At 52.2% G+C, this 24,313-nt stretch overlaps 2 protein-coding genes and 1 non-coding gene across 3 annotated transcripts in view; 2 read left to right on the top strand and 1 right to left on the bottom strand.

Annotated features, from left to right (window-relative positions):
• MRC2 (mannose receptor C type 2) overlaps nucleotides 1-7,909 on the top strand; it is a 57,118-nt gene extending 49,209 nt beyond the window's left edge. Inside the window, exons 21-30 of the mRNA XM_023511201.1 lie at nucleotides 3,309-3,423; nucleotides 3,538-3,701; nucleotides 3,864-3,972; nucleotides 4,501-4,739; nucleotides 4,847-5,015; nucleotides 5,109-5,258; nucleotides 5,501-5,620; nucleotides 5,811-5,990; nucleotides 6,384-6,410; nucleotides 6,545-7,909. Coding sequence (XP_023366969.1) covers nucleotides 3,309-3,423; nucleotides 3,538-3,701; nucleotides 3,864-3,972; nucleotides 4,501-4,739; nucleotides 4,847-5,015; nucleotides 5,109-5,258; nucleotides 5,501-5,620; nucleotides 5,811-5,990; nucleotides 6,384-6,410; nucleotides 6,545-6,768 — 1,497 coding nt within the window. The 3' untranslated portion in view covers nucleotides 6,769-7,909. The remainder of the gene's footprint in view (nucleotides 1-3,308; nucleotides 3,424-3,537; nucleotides 3,702-3,863; nucleotides 3,973-4,500; nucleotides 4,740-4,846; nucleotides 5,016-5,108; nucleotides 5,259-5,500; nucleotides 5,621-5,810; nucleotides 5,991-6,383; nucleotides 6,411-6,544) is intronic.
• LOC111724091 lies at nucleotides 787-893 on the top strand. The gene has a single exon (XR_002772458.1). It is a non-coding gene; the product is annotated as a U6 spliceosomal RNA (small nuclear RNA).
• A 6,479-nt stretch (nucleotides 7,910-14,388) lies between the features above and the next one.
• The window catches only part of MARCH10 (membrane associated ring-CH-type finger 10), a 79,503-nt gene continuing 69,578 nt past the window's right edge, over nucleotides 14,389-24,313 (bottom strand). The window contains exons 8-10 of the mRNA XM_003786214.1: nucleotides 22,981-23,094; nucleotides 17,608-17,650; nucleotides 14,389-14,444 (exon numbers count right to left, since the gene is read on the bottom strand). Of these exons, the coding sequence (XP_003786262.1) occupies nucleotides 14,389-14,444; nucleotides 17,608-17,650; nucleotides 22,981-23,094 (213 nt within the window). The remainder of the gene's footprint in view (nucleotides 14,445-17,607; nucleotides 17,651-22,980; nucleotides 23,095-24,313) is intronic.

The raw sequence follows: 24,313 nt of genomic DNA, 5'->3' as shown, positions 1-24,313 counted from the left end.
GTCCAAATACATCGGTGAGTTTTCTAGATCAGTGGTTGCCGAACATTTTAATAATGAATTCCTATTAGTAAAACAAAAAACAAAATATTGAGTACACATACCCATTATGCGTGCGTATATTTTATTTATCTATGCATATATAAATAAAATGTATATATTTACTTCCATACTAATATGACTGATATAATATATGGTAAAATAAACATAGGAAGATTGCTTAAGCCCAGAAGTTTGAGACTAGCCTGGGCATTATCGACCCTATCTTTACAAAAAGTAAAAAATAAAAAACTAAGCATGCACCTGTAGTCACAGCTACTTGGTAGGCTGAGGTAGGAGGATCACTTGAGCTCAGGAGTTTGAGGTTGCTGTGAGCTAGGCTGACACCATGGTACTCTAGCCTGGGCAATGGAGTGCGACTCTATTTCAACAAAATAACTAACAAAATAAAAAATATATAAAAAAGAAAAAAGAAGATGCCTCACAAAGAAAAAGAGATTGAAGTAAAAAAAGTTCATCCAGGGTGGTTCCTGAGGCTCAAAGGAGTAGGGCACTGGCCCCATATGCCGGAGGTGGAGGGTTCAAACCCAGCCCTGGCCAAAAAATAAAAATAAAATAAAAAAAGTTCATCCATCATTAGCTGGATTTTCCAAATCATTCTCATTTTTCAGTAAGGATACCAATTTAACAAAGGTTATTATTTGAAAATTGGCTAGTAAATTTCTGTCTTTTCATCTGCCTCATAAACAAATCAGAAGACCTAATCAAGAGGGTTAAAAAACGGCTTTGGCACTCACTTAGGCAGCATATAGACTAAAATTGGAATGGTACACAGAAGATTAGCATGGGCTCTGTGCGAGGATAACACATAAATTCGTGAAGTGGTCCATATTTTTAGCAGAGTAGGGTGACTATAGTTAGCAACAATGTACTGTATATTTCAAAGTAGCTAGAAGAGAGGACTGGAATTGTTTCCAACATGTAGAAATGATACTCAAGATGATGGATACCCCAGATACCCTGACTCATACATTCCAGGCATGTGACAAATACTCACATGTACTCCATGAATATGTAAAATATTGTGTATCAATAAAGCAGAAATAAATAAAGTAGAATTTCAAACTTTCAGATTTTTTTAATGGGGAAAAAAAAACTTTGGAATATTTTTTTAAAACAGCATTTAGAAACCTCTTTCCCCAAGTGTTATGGGTAGGATAGGAAAGCTCAGGGCAATAAAATGAATCAGAGTGGATATGTTTCTAAACATGTTTTCAAAATGCTTCTTCCATAGTGTGTCTCTCCCAGAGTGATTACTTTTGCATCCATGGGCTGACATTAATATGACCAGATTAGACCTTCATTGTTTTTACCTAGTGAAGAGAAGGTCATCATTTCCTTGTGTGCTAACATCATCTGTGTTAACTTCAAGCCGTAGCTTCTTTGCAAGACCTCTTAGCCCTATTGTAAGGATTAGATTAATTTACAATCAATAATATAATCCATAAATCCTTGTCACACACAGGAATGCAGCTGGTAGTAGGTGTCATGGACCTCCTACCTGCGTCAGAATATTGAAAGGAATAATTTATCTCTTAAAGACAATTAAGGCTTGTGTATTATTAAAATAACTTGGAAAACAAACTCCAGCCAGCGACAGTGTCTTGTGCTTGTAATCCCAGCTATTTGGCGGGGTGAGGTGGGAGGATCACTTGAGCCCAGGAGTTTGAGGTTGCAGTGAGCTATGATCATGCCATAGAATGACATGGGCAACAGAATGAAACTCCATCTCTAAAACCAAACAAACAAACAAACAGAAAACAACAGTCTTCAGAGATTGCCACTATTGATGTCTGTTACTTTCCTTCCTGGCTTTTCCAGGTAATTGAGATCATACTGAGAAACATAATTTCATATCCAGCTTTTCTTTGTCAATATCATATTTGGGGCATTCTCTCATGTCATCCAGTTTTTCTAAAAACTAATTATCATGGCTTCTTTCACCGAATTATTAAACAGGATCTATTTTATATAGTACATTATTGGTCATTTTCTTAATGCATCAGCAACATTGTCGTGAGACCAGGTACTCTCCTGCCTTGTGGAAAGCTCTTGAAGTGTGCTGGGATCTTTGCTCCATCACTGCCTGGCCCCCACATCTTGCTTCCCTGGTTCTGTACCCTCCTTTGTGTCCCTGTAGCATTTGGATATAGGTGAAGTGTTTACAGGTCTGCTTTTCTCACTAGTTTTAAGCTCCTGGAGGGCAGGGACATGGGCACTGGCCAGACCCTTTAATACACTTGCAAGTAGCAGGGGCACTCCAGGTGCTCGCTGGACTGAACTAGACACCATCTCCCTTTAGCCGTTAGGATACTTCAGGCTGATACTGGTGTGATCTTGCTGCTTCTAATTTTATGATTGATTCTACAGCCTATTTAAGTGGGTCCTCATCATGGCTCTGAACTAGGTTTGTGAAATAAAATCATGAACTTTGTGACAAACTCCAAAAATCTCTCATGTTATTTCTGGATTTACAATTTTCTTCCCCAAATCTGCCATCTGCATTGGTAAAGCTGGTGCTGGAACACTCATTACTAGTAAGAGCTCTCGCTGGTTAAGTGCCTGCTCTGTGTCAGGCACTGTTACCTTTAATCCTTAGCATGACCCCAAAAGACAGGTTTTTTATTTCCACTTTACAGAAAAGTAAGTAGAAGCCAGAAAGGTTAAGACAGAACTGGAACCTGACCCCCCGAGTCCCTTCCCTGACCCTCAATCCCTGTCTTTATGACACCAAAGCTTCCTGACACCTTTTATTCCTTGTACTGCTTCTGAGCAGAAAATTACTGGAAACTGTGAATTTTTTAAGGAGATTTCTCACACAGGGTTTTTAACTTCATAGAGGTAATGAAGGTAGACAAAGAAAAATGTAAAATTTCAGAGCTAGAAGCCTAACAAAGACTATTTAACAACAAGGAGAAAAGCATCCTAGAGATGATGTACAGCAAGCGAAGAGACTTCAGGTCTTCCCAGTGCTCGGCTGCTGTGCTCTTGTCATAGTAGTAGGGCCTTTGGTGGCCCAAAGAGATCCTCCTGTTAAGAAACTGTCCAGAGTGTGAGCAGGTGTGTGCGAATCCACTGTGCCAGGTGGGGAGCACGTGGGCGGCTTGCCCACGGAGACCTGGTTCTCAGCTATTATTCCACCAGCCCCCAAGGCCTGCCAGACCCACTGCCGAGGGGTGCACAGCAGGGTTTCTGGGTGTGGGGGTCAGGGAGGTAGAGCTGCACATCACACCTCTCCCTCTGCCCCACAGTGTTTCCAAATCCAGGGCCAGGACCCCCAGGACCGGGTGAAGTGGTCGGAGGCTCAGTTCTCCTGTGAACAGCAAGAAGCCCAGCTTGTCACCATTGCAAACCCCTTAGAGCAAGGTAGGGCCCAGTGCCAGGGAGGCCCCAGTATCCTCTGACATAGTTTCCTCAAGTGGCTAGAGCAGAGCCAGTAGGGCAACCCTGTCATTCATGACTCCCTCCTGGGCTCTGTAGCATTCATCACCGCCAGCCTGCCCAATGTGACCTTTGACCTTTGGATTGGCCTCCACGCTGCCCAGAGGGACTTCCAGTGGGTAGAGCAGGAGCCTCTGCTATATACCAACTGGGCACCTGGGGAGCCCTCTGGCCCTAGCCCTGCTCCCAGCGGCAACAAGCCGGTGAGGATACCCCTAACCCCTTCTCCACCCTCTGGCCTTTGGAGCTGCCTTCGCCCTGGGATCTCCCCTCTGCCAGCCTTTTTGCTCATGTTGCAGCCTTTTGGGGGCAGTGGCACAGGGGGACAGCTGCCAGGGCTCCCCTGAGCAGCTCACTCCCCCCAGACCAGCTGTGCGGTGGTCCTGCACAGCCCCTCAGCCCACTTCACTGGCCGCTGGGATGATCGGAGCTGCACAGAGGAGACACACGGCTTCATCTGCCAGAAGAGCACGGGTATGTGTCACCATACCAGTGAGCCTGGCATCCCCAGCCAGGCCCGGCATGGGGCAGATGCTGGTATGCCAGGAGGGGTGAAATGTGGTCCCTGGCCTCATGGGGCTCTTGGTCATCCCCAGAGTGTTTATCTACTTGGGAAGCAGATGGGCAGAGAGGTGTCCATAAGACAGGCAGTGAGTGCCCAGGGGCCTCAGGAGGAAGGTTTGGGGGTACTGAGGGCTGATAGGGAAGGCCAGACACTAAACTGCTGGCATGTGTGGTGTCAGGGACTAAGTTTCCATGGTTGAGGCACCCGTGGCTCCAGGTATGGGTTCCCTCTGCCCTGGGTTCCATGGGTCAAGGCCCTAGCCGCAACCTCTGCGATAGCAAATGGGCATCATTAATAATAACAGTTGTGAATTGTGAGTGATCTGCACAACCAGTGGAGCCTGGTCTTTACCCCATGTCCAGCGTTGCCCTGGCTTGTGCCTGGGAGTGGGGTGAAGGAGGCAGAGCCCAGCCTGAGCCCTGCCCCCTTCCCTGTAGACACCTCCCTGAGCCCATCCCCAGCAGCGTCGCTCCCGGCCCCGGGCTCCGAGCTCTCCTACCTCAACAGTACCTTCCGGCTGCTGCAGAAGCCACTGCGCTGGCACGACGCCCTCCTGCTGTGCGAGAGCCGCAACGCCACCCTAGCCCGGGTGCCCGGGCCCTACACCCAGGCCTTCCTGACCCAGGCTGCCCGTGGGCTGCGCATACCACTCTGGATCGGGCTGACCAGTGAGGAGGTGGGGGCCCTCTCCTACCTGGCACCCTGCCCTTCCCTTCCCATCCCGCCTTCTCTGCCTCTCCCTCACTATTCCCCTTCCTCCTACCCATGGCTCCTTGTGCCCAGGGCACCCGGCAGTACTCCTGGGTCTCAGAGGAGCCGCTGAGCTACGTGAACTGGCAGGATGGGGAGCCCCAGCAGGCGGGGGGCTGTGCCTACGTGGATGTGGATGGGACCTGGCGCACCACCAGTTGTGACACCAAACTGCAAGGGGCCGTGTGTGGGGTTCACGGTGGTGAGTGCCCACCCGCTGCAGCCCAGGGGCGGCAAGGTATAAGTGGTCCCAGGGAGGACGCTGGTTCATTCCCTCAGTCTTGTACCCCCACAGGCCCCCCACCTTCCCGAAAAATCAGCTACCATGGCAGCTGTCCCCAGACCCTGGCGGACTCTGCGTGGATTCCCTTCCGGGAGCATTGCTATTCCTTCCACATGGAGCTGCTGATGGGCCACAAGGAGGCGCTGCAGCGCTGCCAGAGAGGTGGGTGACAGCCCGCAGCCCACAGGTGGCCCCCGCCTGTACTGGACACTCAGAGACCCATGAATGCAGTCCCCACGCTGCACCCTACCCACAGCCAGCACTTACACAAGTCCCCTGCGTACATGCATAGGTGCACACCTGTGCATATACTCCGAACTATCCGGTACTCAGGCTGCCAGGGAGAAGGGCTTGGGAGGCTGGGGGGTGGGGGAGGATGGCTGACGGGCCTCTCTTGTGTCCAGTGGGCGGGGCTGTGCTGTCCATCCTGGATGAGATGGAGAACGTGTTTGTCTGGGAGCACCTACAGAACTATGAGGGCCAGAGTCGGGGCGCCTGGCTGGGCATGAACTTCAACCCCAAAGGTGAGTACCCTGTGTGGGTGAGGAGTGTCAGGCCTCAACTGTGGAGGGCACAGTACTCTCTGTGCCTGAGCCCTGCCCTGCAAGGGAAGAAGGTGGGGGCAGGATTGGTGCTAGAACAGGGGGGCTCTCCTCCACCTGCCCCGCCCCCTTAGCCTTGCCCTTACACCCCTCAGTGCACTCTCTCTGCTAGGAGGCACCCTGGTCTGGCATGACAACACAGCTGTGAACTACTCCAACTGGGGGCCCCCTGGCCTGGGCCCCAGCATGCTGAGCCACAATAGCTGCTACTGGATCCAGAGCAGCAGCGGCCTTTGGCGCCCTGGCGCCTGCACCAACATCACCATGGGCGTGGTCTGCAAGCTCCCTCGTGGTGAGCCTCCATCCACCCCATGCAGCCGGTCCTGGGGTGGGGACAGGGGTCAAGGTGGATGGGAAGACACCAATAGACCAGACCCGGCAGCTGGGATAAGTCAGGAATGCCGGAGATCCGTAGACCTCTGCAGTGGTTAAGGATTTAAGTTCTGGCCACATCACTCATCAACTCTTCACCTTGGGCAAGTTATTTACGCTCCATGGCCTCAGTTTCGTCATATGTAAAATGGGAATAATAATAGTAGCTGCATCATGGAGTTACAGTGAAGAGGAAATGAGTTAGTGAAGCGTCTGACAGACACTGAGGCAGTGCGTTCTATGTGCTTGCTAAGTTGTTACTGTTCTATGTTGCTATTACATTATTAACCGGCCCTCTCCCTGGCGTCCACAGGCGAGCAGAGCGGCTCTTCCCCATCAGGTGAGTGGAAGGCAGTGCTGAGAGGAGCCCTCGCCCCTGCCTTTCTTTCCCCAAAGAGGGCAGGTAACCAGGAGGCCAGGGGGCTGGCCGATGGGCAGGGCAGGGGCTAACGCCTACTGCCTGCCTCGCTGCAGCCGCGCTCCCAGAGAACCCTGCGGCCCTGATAGTGGTGCTGATGGCAGTGCTGCTGCTTCTGGCCCTGCTCACCGCGGCCCTCATCCTCTACCGGCGGCGCCAGAGCATGGAGCAGGGGGCCTTCGAGGGTGCCCGCTACAGCCGCAGCAGCTCTGGCCCAGGCGAGGCCACGGAAAAGAACATCCTGGTGTCTGACATGGAAATGAATGAGCAGCAAGACTAGAGTGAAGGGCGTGGGCAGGGCCAGGGTAGGAGGAGCTGGGGAGCTGGGGCCCTGGTTGGTCAGGCCCCCACCAGCTGCCCGTCCAGTTGGCCTATAGACGGGTGCCTTGAGAATCGCTGGTGGGAGGCGGGGCTGGACAGGCCTGGGCTAGTGGGGTCCCACCCTCCCGTGAGGGGTGGGCTGAGACCCGGCTGAGTGCAGTGTGGAGTTTCCTTCTCTGGGGGCCTGAGGTCTTGTCACCTGGGCCTGTGCCCCTACTGTAACCACAGGCAAGATGGGAGGGGATGAGGGAGCCTCTTTGTGCCTCTTTCTCCCCAGGCCCCCCAGCCCAGGCCTGTTGACCCATGCCCCAAGACCCCTTCTTGTTTGCAGAGCCTGAGGAATCTTCCTGTGCCCTTGGGCAGCTCTCTGTCCCCTCTCTCTTCCCACCTGGCAGCCTCAGCTCTGCGCCCCTCACCTGGTCCTCTGCCCCCTTCTCATCCAGCACTTCCTTCTGAGCCAGGGCCCTGGGCTGTGGGAAGCCCTCTTGCTTTTGGTGAGGGTCAGCTGAGGGGGCTGAGCATCTGTCATTCCTGTGCCTGCTGGGTTGGCCACCGGGCCTGAGAACCAGGCACCAGTGTGGTGTCTGCTGGGCTGGAGACAGGACTGAGGAGAGATACCCCAACCTCCCAAGGTGGGGCTGGGCTGGGGTGTCATCTCCTGCCGGTCAGGGGAGGGCTCTGTCCCTGAAAGAGTCCCCTGTGGGGACCAAAATAAGTTCCCTAAGGTCTCCAGCTCCTGGCTCTGGTTTGAGGAGAGGGGAGAGGGTTGCCAGAGACCTGGGTAGGAGCAGGAGTGGCTCCAGGTGCTGGCCCTCAAGTGAGGCCTAAAGAGCAGCACCTGAGCCCCCAGAGTGGCCTGGTGCTGGGTGTGCGGGAGCTGACGCCGACCCAGAGCCCTTCCTAGGGGTCTCAGGCCCAGCCAGGACACAGTGTTCGGCCAGTCCTCGTGCCACAGCGTGGGACAATGTGAACATGGACTCCAAGACATGGTCCCTTTTTTGTAGTTCTTGATTTTCTTTTTTAATGTGCCCTTATTATTTTAAAAAAAGAAGGAAAAAAGAAAAGCAAACAAATAAAACACCTTTAAGAGGCTTGAGAGATAAGCTCGTCTCTTGTGGGCCTGGCTCCTCACATTCCTCCCGTCTAAATGTTGTTGATGGAGCTTCCGTCACGTGCTCCTCCACAGCCCGTGTTTTTGTCTGTCTTTGGGCTCCTTGGGGACTCTCACTGTCATCTCTCCTCTGGGCACTCAACCTCCTGGGCCTGCCTGTCTCTTTCTCTGAGCTGAGTATGGGTGAGAGCTCAGAAGCCAGGCACCTGCTACCCAACAGCCGTGTGACCTCAAGCAACCTGGTGGGTGGGGAGAGCAGGACCTACCTCCCAGGGTGGTTGTAAGGATATTTGAGGTTTAGGGAGGTTGTCTTTGTGGAGCACTTAGAACTGCGCCTTGGGCTGTAAAAGTGCTAGCTGGTACTATTATTTCTGGGCCAAATCTCCGGGGGAGCATTGGATGTGCCTGGGCCAGCATTGGGGGAGGCTCCACATCACTGTCCGCCCAAGGAGGCATCACACCTGCCTTCTGGCTGCTAAACAGTTTACCCCTGTCCTTGGGCAGCTTACTACCCTGAGGCAGGGGAGTGGATGGCAGGACCTCAGATCTCTCATTCATTCAGCAAATATTTAAGCTGAAGATGCCGTGAAGAGTGATTCACTGAGGCCAGTTGGGCAAGCCCAGGGGAGGTTTGGACTGTGCAGCTGGGGAGGGTCTCACCAGAGGGAGTGAACAATGCAAGTATCTGGGCCTGAGGGGACTGACAGAGAGGATAGGCTTGTGGGAGGGAGATGAATGGGGCAGATGGGGTGAGGGGGTCCACAGAGTCAGATGGCCAAGGCCTCAAGACCTTCAAAGGCAGTGGCAGAGTGTGGACATTATTTTATTACAGTAGGAAGTCAGTGGGAATGGCTGATCTGACCAACCTTCTAACAAGATCATTCTGGCTGGGATATGGGAAATTGACTATGGGTGGGAAGCCCGGAGTGAAAGCAGGAAGCTCCTATAATAATTCAGGCATGGAAGACAGTAGTTTAGGTCAGGCCTGGAGCAGTGTGTGTTGCCCTGTTCATGATTTTTAAAATAACTTTTTACTTTTCTGAATATAGGCAATGCAACCACATGGTTCAAAACCTGTGCTGTCAAAGGTAGTTGCTGAGCAGTCCGGCTCCTGCCCAGTCCCATCCAGCCTGTCCCCCCAGCCCTGTCCATTTCCTGTGTCTCTTTCCAGTGTTTCTTTATGAAAACACAAGCAATCGTGAACTCAGGGTCTGTCTGGAGGGATGGCGGACGCATGTGCTCGGGGTTGGATTCGCTGCCGCTGCAAGAGAGGCAGTGGGGGTTGGGAAACACTCCAGACTTTCTGCCTGGGCTGCAGGGTCCGGAGGTGGGGAGCCCTGGGGAAGGAGGAAGGGCCAGGGCTGTGGCCAGGCCTGGAGGACTCCCCCTAGTTCCCTTCTCTGTGCAGCCCCAGCAGCGATGGGGCCTATGGAGGGGCCGGGTCACTCAGGGCAGGCAGCCCTGATCCTCTGGGCAGTCCTTAATGATTAATCCACTTCTCCCTGAAGTGATTCACTCTCCAAACCTGGGGCCATAACAGTTCCCTTTGTGAGTTAAGTGCCCTGCCATTGGCTATAGCCCCAGGATCATATGACCAGGCTTCTGGGAGCCACTCTGGGGGACAGACCCCCAATCCTCCCACCCTGGTTGACCCTTGCCTTGGGAGAGAAGAGAGGCTAAGAGGTGAAGGCAGGGTCACCAGCTTGTGAGGGAGAGAAGCAGCTGAGGGAATGAGGTCCCAGTGCTACCTAGGGGCAGGGGCAGTGGCTGAGGAGTGTCTGCTGTCCACGCATCTCTCTGTTTTTCTCAGGTACCTGGGGGCCCTCCAGCACCTGGGGCTTCCTACAGACCTTGTTCTAAGCCTCCACCTTGGGGGCTCCACTCCCATGGCTCTCTGAAGGGGCAGAGGAAGGTGCCAGGCCAGTGCACCAGAACACCACTGGCTGGGCCTGAGCTGGGCAGTCTCCTTTCTGCTCACTTCATTTCAATAAACACCAAGCACTTCCTCCCCGCACCAGGCTCTTTGCTGGGTGGCAGGTGCCCTGCGGCATAACCTGGTAGGCCCCGGCAAAGGACGCTGTATGCTGGGCCCTGGGCCCGACATTCACTTGCAGCGCTAAACCACCCTGCTCTGGCCACCTGGATGCTCGGTGAGGCTCACTGAGTCCATGAATGAAAGGGAGAATGGGGCGGTCCTCCAGACTTCTTGTCACGCCAGAGATGGCCTCCTTCCAGGTGTCCTGGCAGAGTCGGCCTGGCCTACTGGGCAGGACTGTGAGGCCGCAGGGGTGAGGAGCCACCAGCCACACCATATGGCACTCCTGGAACAGAGCTGCCTGGGTCCCGCCAAGTAGCCTGGAGCAGCAGAGCTGGAGTAAAGAACTGCATCTTGAGGGAGGACCCTGAGGAAGGCAGGCAGGCAGCTCAGGGAGGAAGGGGAAGGGACAGCAAGGAAATGAGGAGGGGCTGTGAGGGGCCCGTGTGAGATGAAAGTGCCCAGATGTTCAGGCCTGGCTTGATTTTTTTTTTTTTATTGTTATCTGAGAGACGGGGGCTGCCAAGAGGCCCCAGGAAAAGATTTCAGTCTCACTCCCACTCCCACGGAACCAGCGCCATTTGCGAGGCAGACTCCGATCCTTGCTCATCTAGAGCTGCTGGCCAGATGCCAGCACTGGGGGAAGGCGAGGGGGCAGTGAGCAGGCCTTTCCTGCTTGAGATGGCCTTGTTGCTGGCACCGAGGTTCAAGGCCACATGCTGAGGAGTGCAAAACCTTAACTGTCTTCTTATGGCTTCTGATGGCAGAACTTCAATTTTAGCCATTTCAGGGAAACTCTGATCAATTAAGTTTTCCAGTCCAATTGGCCTTTTCTCCTTTATTTCCAGGAACCTCTTAGTTCTCTTAGTTCTGAGGTGTGTCCTCCGTGATAATGAGGAACAGTATTTATTGAGTATTTACGTGCAGATCCTGTTCTAGGTGCTTACCCTGTGTTCACCCTCCCAGCACACCATGGGGTAGGCACGATTCCACTTCACAGATGAGGAAACTGAGGCACAAAGAGGTGAAGAACTTGCCATGCCAATCCTCCTCCACCCTCCCTGCACTGTAAAAATTATTGCAGGGTGGGCAGCAAGGACTGGAGAGTGCCCCTAGGGTCCTGCAGTCAGGATTTGAGAATCAAACCAGGCTAAGAATGGCCTCTTAGCCATTCTGGCGTGTACTTCCATTGGCGAGGCCAATGACGTGTCCTTCCATGGCTCCCTTCCCTGGGCCGTGGAGGGGGTACCTGGCTCGCCTGGGCTGGGACAGGGATGTGGGGTCAGTTGCATATTAGACATTTATGTCATTGTGGCTATTTTAAAGCTCATGCTCACCTCCTGACAGGAGCTGACTCATCCGCAGGCCCTGTAGCAATAGGGTGCTCTCTCCTCCCATTCTCCTCACCAGCCTGGGCTGGTGGCTTTTGGTAGCTCCCTGTTCCCCACATGTGGATTCTGAGCTTGCCGACCTGGCCTAGAGGCCCCCAAGGCTCCCCTGTCCAATGACCCCATTCTAGCCAGCTGCTCCCATCACACCTCACATCTGTACGCGCCCCACCCCCACCTCTCTGCTTGCCTGGGCACCACCAGACTCTTGCTGCACCCCTCTGCCCTGGTAACTGCACAGTTCCCTGACTTTGGAGGTGGTTACGGATGTTTCCTTCTGTCTCTAGCAGCAGAGTACAGAGATCAGGAGCATGGCCCTGGCTGACAGACCCACTTACATCTGCTGTGACATGGGCGTGTCACTTTCCTCCTATACAATATGAGGTTAATAATACCTGCCTCGTGGGCTGATTGTAAGGTTGAGAGAGAAATATAAAATGCTTAATCCCTGGCCCTGCTTATAGGAAGGAGTCTATAAACGGAACTCATGGGCTCATATGCTTTGACTGTCCTGTCATCCAAAGGAGACTGACTACCAAGGGGATGGATGTTATGCCTTCATCGCTTGTCCTCACAACCCAGCATGTAGCTGGCCAATGGTTGATGAATGTTTGAGGGTCATGATGCCAGCTCTTCAAGAAAGATAGTGTCCCACCACTGTGGCTCACTCAGCCTCTAATGGATTCTGGCAACAACGACCCAGTTAGAGACGGTGAAGCTATCTGCCCCTTTTCATCACTGCTTTTTAGAACCTTAAGCCACCAAAAGCCCCACACTGCAGGCAGACCCCTGGACTATGGGATGCTGACTTGGTGGCTTAAGTAGTCACCAGCTCTCCTGTGTCTTTCCCATCCTGGACCTCATAGGAGGCATTCCTGGTTGGGTGGAAATCCCTAAAATCATAGTTTCTTTTCTTTGTCTCTTCCTGTCCCTCCCCTTCCCTCTTCCCTTCTCCTTTCTGCTTTCCCTTCTGTTCCTCTTTCTTTCCCCTGAAATAATAGTTTCTTTCTTTTCTTTTCTTTCTTTCCCTCCCTTCCTTCTTTTTCTGTCTCAGAAAGACAGGTCTTCCTCTGTTGCTCAGGCTGGAGGGCAGTGGCACGATCATAGCTCACTCCAATTATGGGCTCCCACAATTCTCCTGCCTCAGCTTCCCAAGTAGCTGGGAGTACAGGCACATGCCACCACACCTAGCTAATCTTTAATTTTCTTTGTGGATTTAGGATCTCACTATGTTGTTCAGGCTGGTCTCCAATTCTTGGCCTCAAGCAATCCTCCCACCTTGGCCTCTCAAAGTGCTGGGATCATAAGGGTGAGCCACTGTGCCCAGCCTTTGAAATTATTTCCTGCAATAAGAGTACAGTTTTCTAAAATCTAATGGTTTTCTGATATAAACTTGTGATTGTTTCACAGGTGAATGCCTCAAACACTGTCACATCTTACTGTGGGTTTGAGCTGTCGGGATCTTTATACAGCCACCTCAAATTCCATTCAGCTCTCTGTGAAGCTCACTTGGAGACGAGCATGGTCCTTGCTCCCATGCTCTGTAGTAGTAGCTCCTGAACAAATCTGTCAGCCCTAAAGTTCAGTTCTCATGCAGCTTGAGGCCCTCCTTGTGCGTGGAGGAACTTAAGGTCTTAGGAATTTTATTAGATCACAGAGATACTTACTTTCAGCTTGAATGGCGCTTATCTTTGAGCTTGGGTTTAGGCTGCTTGGTTGAACTTACTTATTTCTGACAGTTTTGTCACCATAACTGGAACCTATCAGAAGAGTGGGAAGATTTTAGGACAATTTCAGCCTTTCTAAAACTCTACTGTCACCATAATTCTCAGGGCCACCCTTTGAGACCCCAGGAAAAGGGTGGAGCTGGGAGCCAGGGCTGCTCCTGGTTTGAGGAGAGTTCTAAAGGAAGGAGGAGGAGGGCCTCTTTTTCTTCATTGCCCTTCCCTCTCTCTCTTCTTCCTCCCTCTGGCCCTTTTTCTGTCTCTCCATGTTTTAGGAAATTCATAGGGGCATGTGTTACAGTTATACCATCAAGTTCACCCATGGAAAACGTGCAGTTCAGTGAGCTCTGGCAAACTTACCCAGCTGTGTAAATATTCCCACAAACTGGCTTTGCCACACCTCCATCACCCCAAACAATCCCTGGGGTCTGTTTGCTCCTTTCCCAGCTCCCAGCAACCACTGATCTGCTTTCTCTCTCTTCTTTGGCCTTTTCTTGAAATCCCATATAAAGAGAATCACATAATATGTAGTCTTTCGTGCCTTCTTGCACTCCACATGTTGGCATGCATCATAGTTTTTTCCTTCCACATGTTATTAGTTTTGGCCTATCTTTGTCTTTCTCTGTTTCTCTTTCCTCTCTCTCTGTCTCTCACACACACACACACATTTCTCACTAACCCTCTTTGACTTCTTTTACCCAGTCCTGTGTGGTCTTTGGGCCCTAAGATGCAATTAGGAGAGACGTGTAGAGTTCATACACTAAATGCGTCCTCAGTGGGTACCTACAGGGGCTGCAGCCAGCCTGATCCAGCCCACAGGGGCCCAGGCTGTTTCTCCCTGGTGGTGGTGGGGGGTGAGGAGGAATGGAGGTATGATGGGGCTCTGAGATGTGCTTCCCTCTCCTTTGAGTTGGGGACCCTCAGCCTCTGTCCAAAGAGAGGGAAATAAGCACAAATGAAGCTGGGAGAATAAAGTCAGTTTACTGAATGCACGGCTCCATTCCACTCAGGGTGGAGTGAGGCCTGACAGGTGCCCTTGGCAATGGAACCCTAGGCCACTGGGTCCACCAGGGCTCCTGGGTCCCCTTGGGCTTCTGGGCTGCTTGACCTGAGCTTTCTGGGACTGGACTGGTCACTGTTGTTGCCCATAGATGCTCAAGCTAGACCCCCACAAGAAAGTGGCACAAGGTGAAAATGGTGACTGTGAACACATTGGTTTCAGTTTCAGTAAAGAGAAGGAGGGAGGTGGGCACATGGGGACATAGAAAGGATGGCTGCATGGAGAGGTCTCCATGGCTCAGCTCCATGGCCAGCTCTCTTGCTAGACGACCCGGCTTTGAGAAATACTGCTTTCATTTCCATCTCCCAACTCAGAACCTGGAAAGCAAGAAGACCTCTCAGGCTACAGAGCCACAGCGGAGTGCATCTGTCACGGGGGTGGAGGGGGGTATGGCACCGTAGCTCCTCCTTCTCCCACCCAGACTCCAGGGGCCAGCCAAACACATGGCCACAGTGCCTGGAACAGAGTGGGGAACAAAATCCCCAAACTGCCCCAGGAAGGTTCCAGCCAGACTGGGGCAGCTGGACTGCAAGCCCCTCAACGAAGGCATCATGGAGTCACCATGTGCCCACATAGCTTGCTGGTGCAGCAGCTGCTGCATTCTGAACAGCTGCAGAAGGCTTTGCCGCCTCTCAGGGTAACAGCCCTGTCCCTAACCTGTCAGGAAAGGAGGAGCTGACCTAGGTTTTTAAGGAGTCTTTCAGAGATGAATGGCTGGAGGCAGAGGGACAGTGACAGATGGGGAGAGGAGGGAGGGAGAGCAAAGAGGCCACAGGGTTGGCAGTGGGGCTCAAGTGGAGGAGGTGGGGTCCAGCCTTCCCCTTTACTGTTGGGGGGAGCTCTGCTTCTCTATATGGTTCTTTCCCCTCAGCCTGAGCGAGTGCTCCTTGACTATCTGGAAACAGTTTCTGATTGTTGAAGAAGGGCAGGGAGGAGGGGGAACTGATGTCCCCGCAGCCTCACCTGGACCCTCTCAGCTCTACCTTTTACCTCAAGGAAACCCCAGCCCCATGAGCTGTCCAGGCACCTCACCCATCCTGTGCTTTCTTCAGAAGCTGGTAGCCCCTGTTCCTGCTCATTTTGTCATCTGTATGGATATCTGCAGGTGGCACTGTTCCCCCTCCCTTGGCTTTGGTGTGGTGACAGTCATTTGAGCCTGTGACAAGTTGTCAGATCTGGGCATTCACACCCACGTACTCTGCCCAGCTGCCGTGGTGCTGCTGTGGTCACTGTGTGGGGCTTTGCTTCCCAGGTGCAGGTAAGCAGGCTGGCACAGGCACCAAAGAACCATTAATAGACTGGCACCTCGTTGTGCCACCTAATGTGTCCTGATATTTTACCTTTTCCCTCTATTTACCTGAACTCAGCTAAAGTGGCAGGTCACAGCTGTGACTCAGCTCTGGCAGTGCATATTAACATATTGCTGCCAACCAGGTGAGTCATGCCAGGCTGCCAGGGGACCAAAGAAGAAGGTGGCCCTGGGGGAGGGCAGAATGCATGTGGCTCTGCCTCTGGCTGTCCTGGCTCTTGTCTTGACAATGCTATAGGAGGAAGCCAGGCAAGGGCTGTGACTGGCCAGCAGGCCAGGATGGTTCCTCTGTGCTGGACTCTCCTCCACCTTGGCTGTGCCCACCAGGGTCTGGGATGTACACAGGGCTGGCAGCGCATAGACAGCACCTGGACCTCCAGGAGAAAACTAGATGTCCCTGAATTGGGGCAAGGATTGGCTGGTGGAGTGGAGTGGTGGGGGTAGACCCTACAGCTGGCCCCAGCTCCTTGAAGAAGGATGGCAGATGTAGGGCCATCAAAACAGGAGCAGTACGGGAGGGCAGCCGGTCCGGTTCCTTCCCTTCCTTCCATGGAGGCTTTTTCAGCACCACCCAGGAACACTTTTCTGCCCTGCAGAGACGTCAGTCTTTCCTGGGTCCCCCGCTGAGAGGCCTGGGTTCCCCTTTCCTATCCACAGCCCCGGCTTCAGGGTCTGGAGGGAAAGATTCGGCCCTGCGGGCGCCTGCCCGGGCGGCAGCGGCCCTCACTGGGCACGAGGGGGCGCCCCTGCCCGGCCGAAGCCACCGGGCGCGCCCGGCCTGAGGGTCTCCCAGGGCGGGGAAGAGGCTCAGGCGCCTGCCGGGCGGGAGCGGGAGCGGGGAGGGGCGCAGCCCGGTCCTGCCGGGTCCCGCAGGCCAGGGCCGGGCTCCCTGTCGCTCCCTTTCTTCGCCATGACGCGAGGCAGGTGGCTGCTCGGAGCGACCGGGCCGAGGCGCTGGGGCGTTTTCCCCGGAGGTGGGGTGTGCGCCCGCCACACAAAGGTCTCCCTCCCGGCTGCGGACCCGGGAGCAGCAGCTCGGCCCGCCCAGGCGACAAGGCGACGAGGCCGGGGTGGGGACGACCGTTTGAAGGGGCGCTGGGTCCTGGCGAGCTCGGCCGGACCCCTGCGGTGGGGACCGGGGCGCCACAGGCTGCTTTTGTGAACGGGAGGGAGGGCCCTTCTCTTCCCGGCTTCGCAAGTCTGCGTGCCCGGAATGGCAGATGGCTTCTCTGGGGTCGTAATCTGGGCCCGACCCTGTGGCGCTTTGAGCTGTTTCAGGGTCTCCTGCCCGCCACCGGCTGCACCCGGGGCCCTGGGTGGAAAGGACAGACCCCAGGGCCCTACCTGGTGCCTGAAGCAGAATCTCCGGGAGGGGCCCAGGAATCTGTATTTTGGGGAAGTCGCTTAGGTAATTCTGACGGCAAAGCCAACGTGGGAACCACTGTTCTAAAGCTTTTAGGATTTGCAAACTGTAAAATTTCTCCTAGGAGCCTCTGGGGACCCAACTGTCACGTCTCCCTTTTCTCCCTACTGATAGAGAGTTCTTCCTGAGTCTGACTTGGCTCCTGCCTGCTTTAATTAAGCACATTTTCTCAGTCGGGTTCTCTGTGGAATAAGGGGCAGGAAGACTTTTCTCAAGCTGTTGTAAGACAGCCGTGTAGCCTCCTTCGAGGGTCCCTTCTTAGGAAACCCGTTGGCTTTGTTCAACCTCTGAATCCAGGAGACCTGCTTGATTGGGCTGAATGGTGAGAAAATCTAGTAAAGCCACTAGCTTGTGAACGAATGTGATCCCGTCAGGCGACTGGCCAAACAGCCCCCTTTCACAGTCTGGGAAGGAAAACTCCAAAGGATCCTGGCAGTAAAATCCCCAGAAACGCACCTCATGATCCCAGTAAGGCAAAGGGAAAAGCCTTATCTCCCATCTACCCTCTTCCCTTCTGTCGGCCTTTTCCTTGCTTTCAGGATGAATTAAAATCCTTATCTACTCTGCCTCCAGCTACTTGGACTCGCCTTCCTGATAGCTGCAGCTAGAGTTTCCCAAGCTTTGTGGGGATTATTTTTGCCTCTGGGTGGTGGTCATTACTTCCTTCAATGGTATCGGGTTCAACAAAATAACAGAAGAGTAACTCAACATACACCCTCAAAATGGCAGAAGTGACCCCCAAACCTACTTTCATTTTCTTCTGATCTGGGCTGTGGGTAATTTCTTGACAACTATGAGAAAGAAGACAAAGAGAAATGAGATATGAATTGTTTTTCCGACACAGTTGTGAATAATTTACTGGTCTCGGACGTTCTAGGAGTTCCTCACATCACCTTAAAGGGGAGAGGGGAGCAGACAAGGGTGCAGAGACAGCATCAGTGCCTGCATCTAAAGAGGGCTGGGCGATAACCCGGTCACCTCTGCTGTTTCGGGGCTTCTAAATTTGGCAGCGTGAACAGGCTTGCTTCCTTTCGGCCATTGATCTGAGTAGCAAATCCCATTCTGATGGCCCGAATCACATTTACAGGCTGTGGGGGTGAAGGCCGTGCTAATTGGCCACTTGCCTCACCGCTGGCTTTTAAACAATCGGTTGTATTCTCTACCCGGCAGGAAGCAGCAGACCCATCAAGGCCCTGGGCTCTCTCTTTGTTCTGACTTTATGGCATTTTATGCCACAATAAGAAACACTGTGTACTCCATGGGAGCCCATTGTGCCAGGCCTCAAGGATGTGGGCTCTGGTGCTCTTCCCCAGGAAGAAAAGGGGCTTTGTGACAGGCTAGGAGACAAAACAAGGGGTGCTGGACACTGTTACTGGGGCAACGGCCCACCCAGTCCAGGGTGGAGGCAGTTTTGGTCCTTGGGCCCCCTTCCTTGACCAAGGAGAGAGAGGGCAAGGGAAGGATGGAATTCCGTCTAGAGTAGCAGGCCCTAGTTACCTGGTAAATTATACATCAGGACTGCGCTAGCCACCCCTTCCATTTTCTCTGGGCTGATGAGATGACCTCTGCCTTGCCTCTAGATTCTGAGCCAGGTGATCTACCTAACTGCTTCTCACACTCCACAGGGAAACTCCATCATGGTGAGTAGGGAAGTTTTTCCTACTGTGACCCAAACCCGGGCTTCCCATACTTTGGGCAGATTTGGACCTTTGAGGGAAGAACTTTTGGTTTTGTAGAAATGAAGTGAATGGGAAGGAGTCCCAGCCCCACTCGTGAAGGGACCAGTGGAGTTTGAGAGCTACCTCTAGGCCCTGTCTGTCTCTCAGGCCAGCCACTGTGCCCCCCTTCCCTCCCACCTAGCCCAAGTTGTCCACCATTAACAGTACACTTGACATTGGAGACAAAGGAAGGTGCTCCGGGAGATGACTGTACTCATGGGATAGGGGCAGGTCCTCAGGAGTCCAGGACAGGGAGCTCTGGGGGAATAGGCCCTGAAAAATGGAGTGCCCCATGTGGGTGCTGAGAGAGAAGTGGGGAGAGAAGGCAAGTCCTTTTAGCTTCACCTCACAGGCTGGCCTATGTCCCCATCAGATGGAGATAGGTGAGGCTGGTGGCTCTCATGTTCTCTGGGGAGGCTTCCACTGTGACCACCTGAAGTAAGGAAAGGCCAGCTTCCTGCTGGCCACTGGCGGAGAGGAGCATTCAGTGCTTCCCTGAGCCTGTTCCTTGCTCTGTGCCTACCCAGTCTGTCAGTCCCACCCACCCTCCCAACTGGGCCCCCTGTGGTCCTGAGCTACCTCCAGCCCACCTTCCATGTGGCACTGGAGTTTTCTCTCAAAAACACAAATCTCAGCCCAGCACCCATAGTTCAGTGAGTAGGGCGCCAGCCACATACACAGAGGCTGGTGGGTTCAAGCCTGGCCCGGGCCTGCTAAACAACAACTGCAACAAAAAAATAGCTGGGCATTGTGGCGGGCACCTGTAGTCCCAGCTACTTAGGAGGCTAAGGCAAGAGAATTGCTTAAACCCAAGAGTTTGAGGTTGCTGTGAGCTGTAATGCCACAGCACTCTACTGAGGGCGACATCGTGAAACTCTGTCTCAAACAAACAAACAAACAACAACAACAAAAAAAACACACAAATCTCCTGTCCTGGGAGTCCCAGGCTGGAAACTGCTCTGTGACCCTCCAGAGTGGCTCACAACCCTTCCTGCACTGCTCGCAGCCCCCACCTCAGGCTCTCTTCCTGCCTGCCGGTGACACAGCTCTTGGACTTCCCCAGGCACGCAGGTCTTTCCCTGTCTCTGTGCCTTTGCGTTTCCCTCTGCACTGGACACCTTTCCCTCCCCACCCACCCTTGTCCGTCTGCCAAACTCTCAGATCTGGGCTAAACATCATCTCCTTTTGTGATCAGCCAAAAGAGAAAACAGAGGCAGCTTTGCTACCAGGGTCCCAGAGCAGTAGGAAGACAGATGGCAAAGGGCACAACCTGAACGGATTAAGACAAGGCCTCTGCAACGCTGGTTTGTGTCCCTGAAGAGCCTGGCTGGAAGTGTGTCCTGGAGAAGGGGCGCCTCCTCGTCCCAGCTAACTCTGCTCTCTGTTCCTCCACCTCTGGCTCAGTATTTTCCATCTTAACACAGGCACAGACCTGGATACTCTTGGTTCCATGTGTATTCTGTCCAGACTCAGAGTCACTTACAGGCAAGGAGTGTCTTAATCATCTTCGTATTCCCAGAACCTACTTTAGAAACCTGGCACATAGTAGGTTTAGAGAAAATCTTTAAATAAATAAACATACCTAGAACTTGAGAGAGTTCCTTTACCTAGAATACTATTCTTTACAAATCTTGTACTGTCATTTCTCTAAAACATAACTCAAGAACTTGCCTCCCTGGAGAACTAGTTCATCGCGCATCAAAAAGTTATTGAGCATCTATTACGTGCCAGGCATTTTCTAGGTACTAGAGAAGTGTCAGATGCAAAAGAAATGAGGCTTCCATGCCAGCGTCGCCAGTGAATGCCTCCCACCTGTGCAGACCACTTCCTTACTTGGCAGTCACTTGGCATGTCTGTAATCACTCAAGTGCCTAGGACATGGTCAGCAGTCAGCTGTGACTTGTCATGTGCCCAGCATCATGACAGGTTAGAACGCCTGGCTTTGCCTTCATATAGCATATAGACTCACCAGGGAGACAAATCGTTTATGAGATCACTGGAAAGCCCAGTCAGGGAAGATCTAGTCCTGTTAATTTCACAGTCTCTAGGAATTCACTGGGTCCCCTGCTTCTCTTGCCCAAGTGCTCCTTTTCAGTGACTTCCTCTTTGTATAAGTGTGTGAGTCTCATCTCCCAGCTTCATCACAAGCTTCTCAAAGGAAAGGACATCACGGCATCATGTCTGGCAGCCACTTTCCTGGCCCCCTCTCAGCACCTGCTGCAGGGCAGTGTGTGAACAAATGAGGAAATGATCGCCACCATCCACAGGATTTGTCACTGGGCCTCTTTTGCTAAATGTTAAACCAAGATTCAGAATGTTTTCTGTTAAAACATACAGAGATGCAAATCCAGAAGAGTGTGAATTTGCAAAAGCCAGTTGGGTTCCTACTTTCATTCAGGTGCCTCTTAACGGGCTGTTTGTACTGGGTATTACTTGGTAGTTTAAGTGGGTGAGATCAATTTCAGAGCTTCTCTAATTACATGTGGGCTTGTGGGGAAAGAAGAGTGTCCCTGGTCCTTTCTTTCTGTTTCTTTTCACTCTAGTCCGTGGCTTGTTCCTGCCACTTACTCTTTGTCCAAGTCAGTTTTACTGGAAGGTTCTTTAGAGTCAGTGCTTTAGGGCCTTGGTTCTAATCCATTGGGTTGTCCTGTTTGATGTCTCTCATATTTGCTGTGCAATCCTGGTGGCTCATGTTGCTTGCATTGGCTCTTGCTGGGGCCGTATGTAACCTGTATCAACCCTGGGTGCTTTGAAGTTCAATGTGCAATAAAAAGTTCATTAAAAAGATGTGGAATCATGACAATGAGGTTACAGAAATGCTAATAAAGGATCATTTCCTGCTTCTTGTACTCCATTTTACTTTTTATTTTTTTAATGGATTTCTCTGAAAAATTGTCACCATTAAAACCATTGGAGAGTTCAGGAAGGACAGGCAGGGGTCAAAAAGAGGGGGAGATTCCTGAGGAGATGTCTTGGCAGAGACCCAGGTTGTTTTCTTAATTGAGAGCTTGGGGTCTAAGAGGAGATTTTAAATCAGAACAAATCTAGAATTATTTTCTTTTCTTTCTTCTTCTTCTTTTTTTTTACCCTCTGTTGCCCAGGCTAGAGTGCAGTGGCATGATCATAGCTCATTGCAGCCTCAACTCCTGGGCTCCTCGGACTCCCAGAGTGCTGGGATTATAGGGGTGAGCCACTGCACCTGGCCTCAAATCTAGAATTCTTCTGACTAATGGTTTGTACAAGCATTATTAACAGGGATGGCTCCGTGTGTCTGCAGCAATGTGAGGAATATGGAATCCCCGGGCTCCACTTTCAGGCAGTGGCCAGTGCTGGCAGATGCCCCTTGTCTACTTGAAGTAGAAGAGGCAGAAAAGGAGGAAGAGGAGACTAGATAGTGGAGAGGAGGAGAGGTGCACAGGGTGGAGTGGCAGAGTGTCACTAAAACTGCCTTGTGGTCCCTCAGTGGCTTGTCTACTCCCACACTGGCTCGCTTTCTAGTTCTGACCTGACATGAGCAGAGTTCAATATCCAAGCCTTAAGATGTGTCCTGGAAATCCAAAACAGTGCAAGCACACGAGCTCTTGCATGCCTTAAGCCAGGTGAGGAGGTGCCCCTCCTTGCCAGGCCTCAGAGAGGCATCTGATGAAGAAGGAAGTCTCCTGGAGCTCATGTACTGACTCAACAGTGACCACATGTACTAGGATACTTCATAGGTTGGCCAGTCCAAGTCCTTTGTCTGGGCTGACTTGGCCAATGCCAGACTCTAGTTAGCAGCAGAGCCAGGTGTCTCCTTCTACACCATGTGGCTTCCTTGGGGACCCCAGTTCTCTCATCAAAGAGAGGGCAGCTACAGATGATCATTCCTGGTAAATACCTTGCCGTATCTCTAATGGCAAACGGTGCCACCATCAACACCTTTATTTCTTAGTAACCTGTCCCCTTCAACAGGTACACACAGTGGCACAACACACCTAGGATCCAGAGCAGAACAGGAAGAGAGGCTCCTTGGATGGTCTGACCTCTCGCCTATGCGGAAGGTCCCTCTTTTTCACAGATCCCCCCTTCTTGGGCAGTGGGCACGCCCACACTTAATGCACACCTAGAGGATGCACACCAGCACATCCTTGCTGGCCTCTATTTTGGAGAGCAGGTATCCCTGGAGACTCACTCACTTACATAACCATTTAATTACTACTCCTGTGTAATAGTAAGCAACCATGTGATTATCCCTTACTTTTCAGCCTGAGGGTCACTTAGCAGCTGCTAAATCTGAGTCTTAACAGTGACAGTCCCACATCCTATCAGGTGACCGTGAGGACCTCAACAGATTGCATGTCTAATAAACAACACTGCAAGGTCTTTAGGGCTGCTGCCGGACAGCTCCGGGTCACAGCCAGACTTACCCTCTCTCTTGCGAACCAGCTGTAGTTGAGTCTCGTGAATTCTGCAAACCTCTGCTCATAGAGGTGAAGTAGCAGTACCAGGTACAAGCCTGAGTTCATCAGCTCATTTTGTGCCTAAATATGGAAAAGAAAGCTCTTAAGTTCATCTATAAATTATTCATGATACAAACCATGGGGTGAAGGGAAACAAGGCTAAGAGGTGATAAGACATGGGACAGGGGCCCAAGCTCCAGGGCAAGGCCTGCCTGTGGGGACCAGAGGTCAGAGCGGGAGGAGGCCCATCGTGGAGGTCACGGTAGCCTCCTACTCCAATCTTCTGCTACCTAGTGGAGGATGCTGTGAGGAAGATCCATTTTCCAGGCCAGGCTCAAACCCACTCCACAGACATTTATTGAGCAGTTTTATGTATGCAAAGCCTTGAGCTGGGTGTTATGGGTCTCCCTGCTGGGTCCCTGTCATGTGGCAGGGGGAGAAAGCCTGGTTCATAAACAGCTCCCGTGCAATCTGGGTGTGCCAAGTGCTACACCTGAGAAGAAAAGAGAAGAAAGGAAGTAGAATATGACAGGAGGGCATGTGGGAAGGCTTCCTGGAGGAGGCAGTCTTGGATGGTCCTTAAAGGCTGGGAGGCTATGAGGGGTGTGAAGTGCCTTTCAGACAGAGGAGGCAAGGGCAGAGAGAGTAGATCACTCGGTGGGCAAGGTCCCCACAGATCCACCCAGTGGGGCTGGAGGATATGGGAAGGGTGTTTAAAAAAAAAAAAAATTGGGCATAGGCCAGGGAAGGTAGGGCCGCATTAGGCAGAACTGAGTTTGGATGTCATGCTGTGTGGGTATGTGGAACTGCCCCTGTCTTTGAACAGAGGAGTAAACAGGATGAGATGTGTCTCGAAAGTTTTCTGTGGGAGACTCTGGGACACAGATGCCACAAGGGGGGCTTTAATTTCCTAGATCACTCCTTTGCCCAGAGAAAGAGGCCCAGACCTTAGTTCCGTTTTTTTTTCTTCCTTTACAAGTGGTCTTACTGATGGTCTCACCTGAGACCCCTTTCTCCCTCCATGATCATGGAGCTGGTCCATTACCATTTAACACCCAGGCAGGGTCAGGGATGGCACTGGGACCTCAGGGCCGGCCTGTGCTTGAGCTCTTACTTGTTTGGTCTGTTGTTTTCATGCATGTGTTTTGAAGGCTCCTTTTACCAGGCCTTGTCTATACTTCCTCACAGCTGTCACAGATGTCACCTTTGCAAAAGCCGGTGAACCTCATTTGTCCCTATCATTCCTTTGTTCTCTAACTCCTAAACAATTTTTTTTTTTTTGAGACAAAATCTTGCTCCT

The sequence above is a fragment of the Otolemur garnettii genome, unplaced genomic scaffold (assembly GCF_000181295.1).
Source record: "Otolemur garnettii isolate 467f Iridium unplaced genomic scaffold, OtoGar3 scaffold00018, whole genome shotgun sequence".
In the NCBI taxonomy this organism is placed as follows: Eukaryota; Metazoa; Chordata; class Mammalia; order Primates; family Galagidae; genus Otolemur; species Otolemur garnettii.
This window is presented reverse-complemented; position numbering and strand designations above follow the sequence as displayed.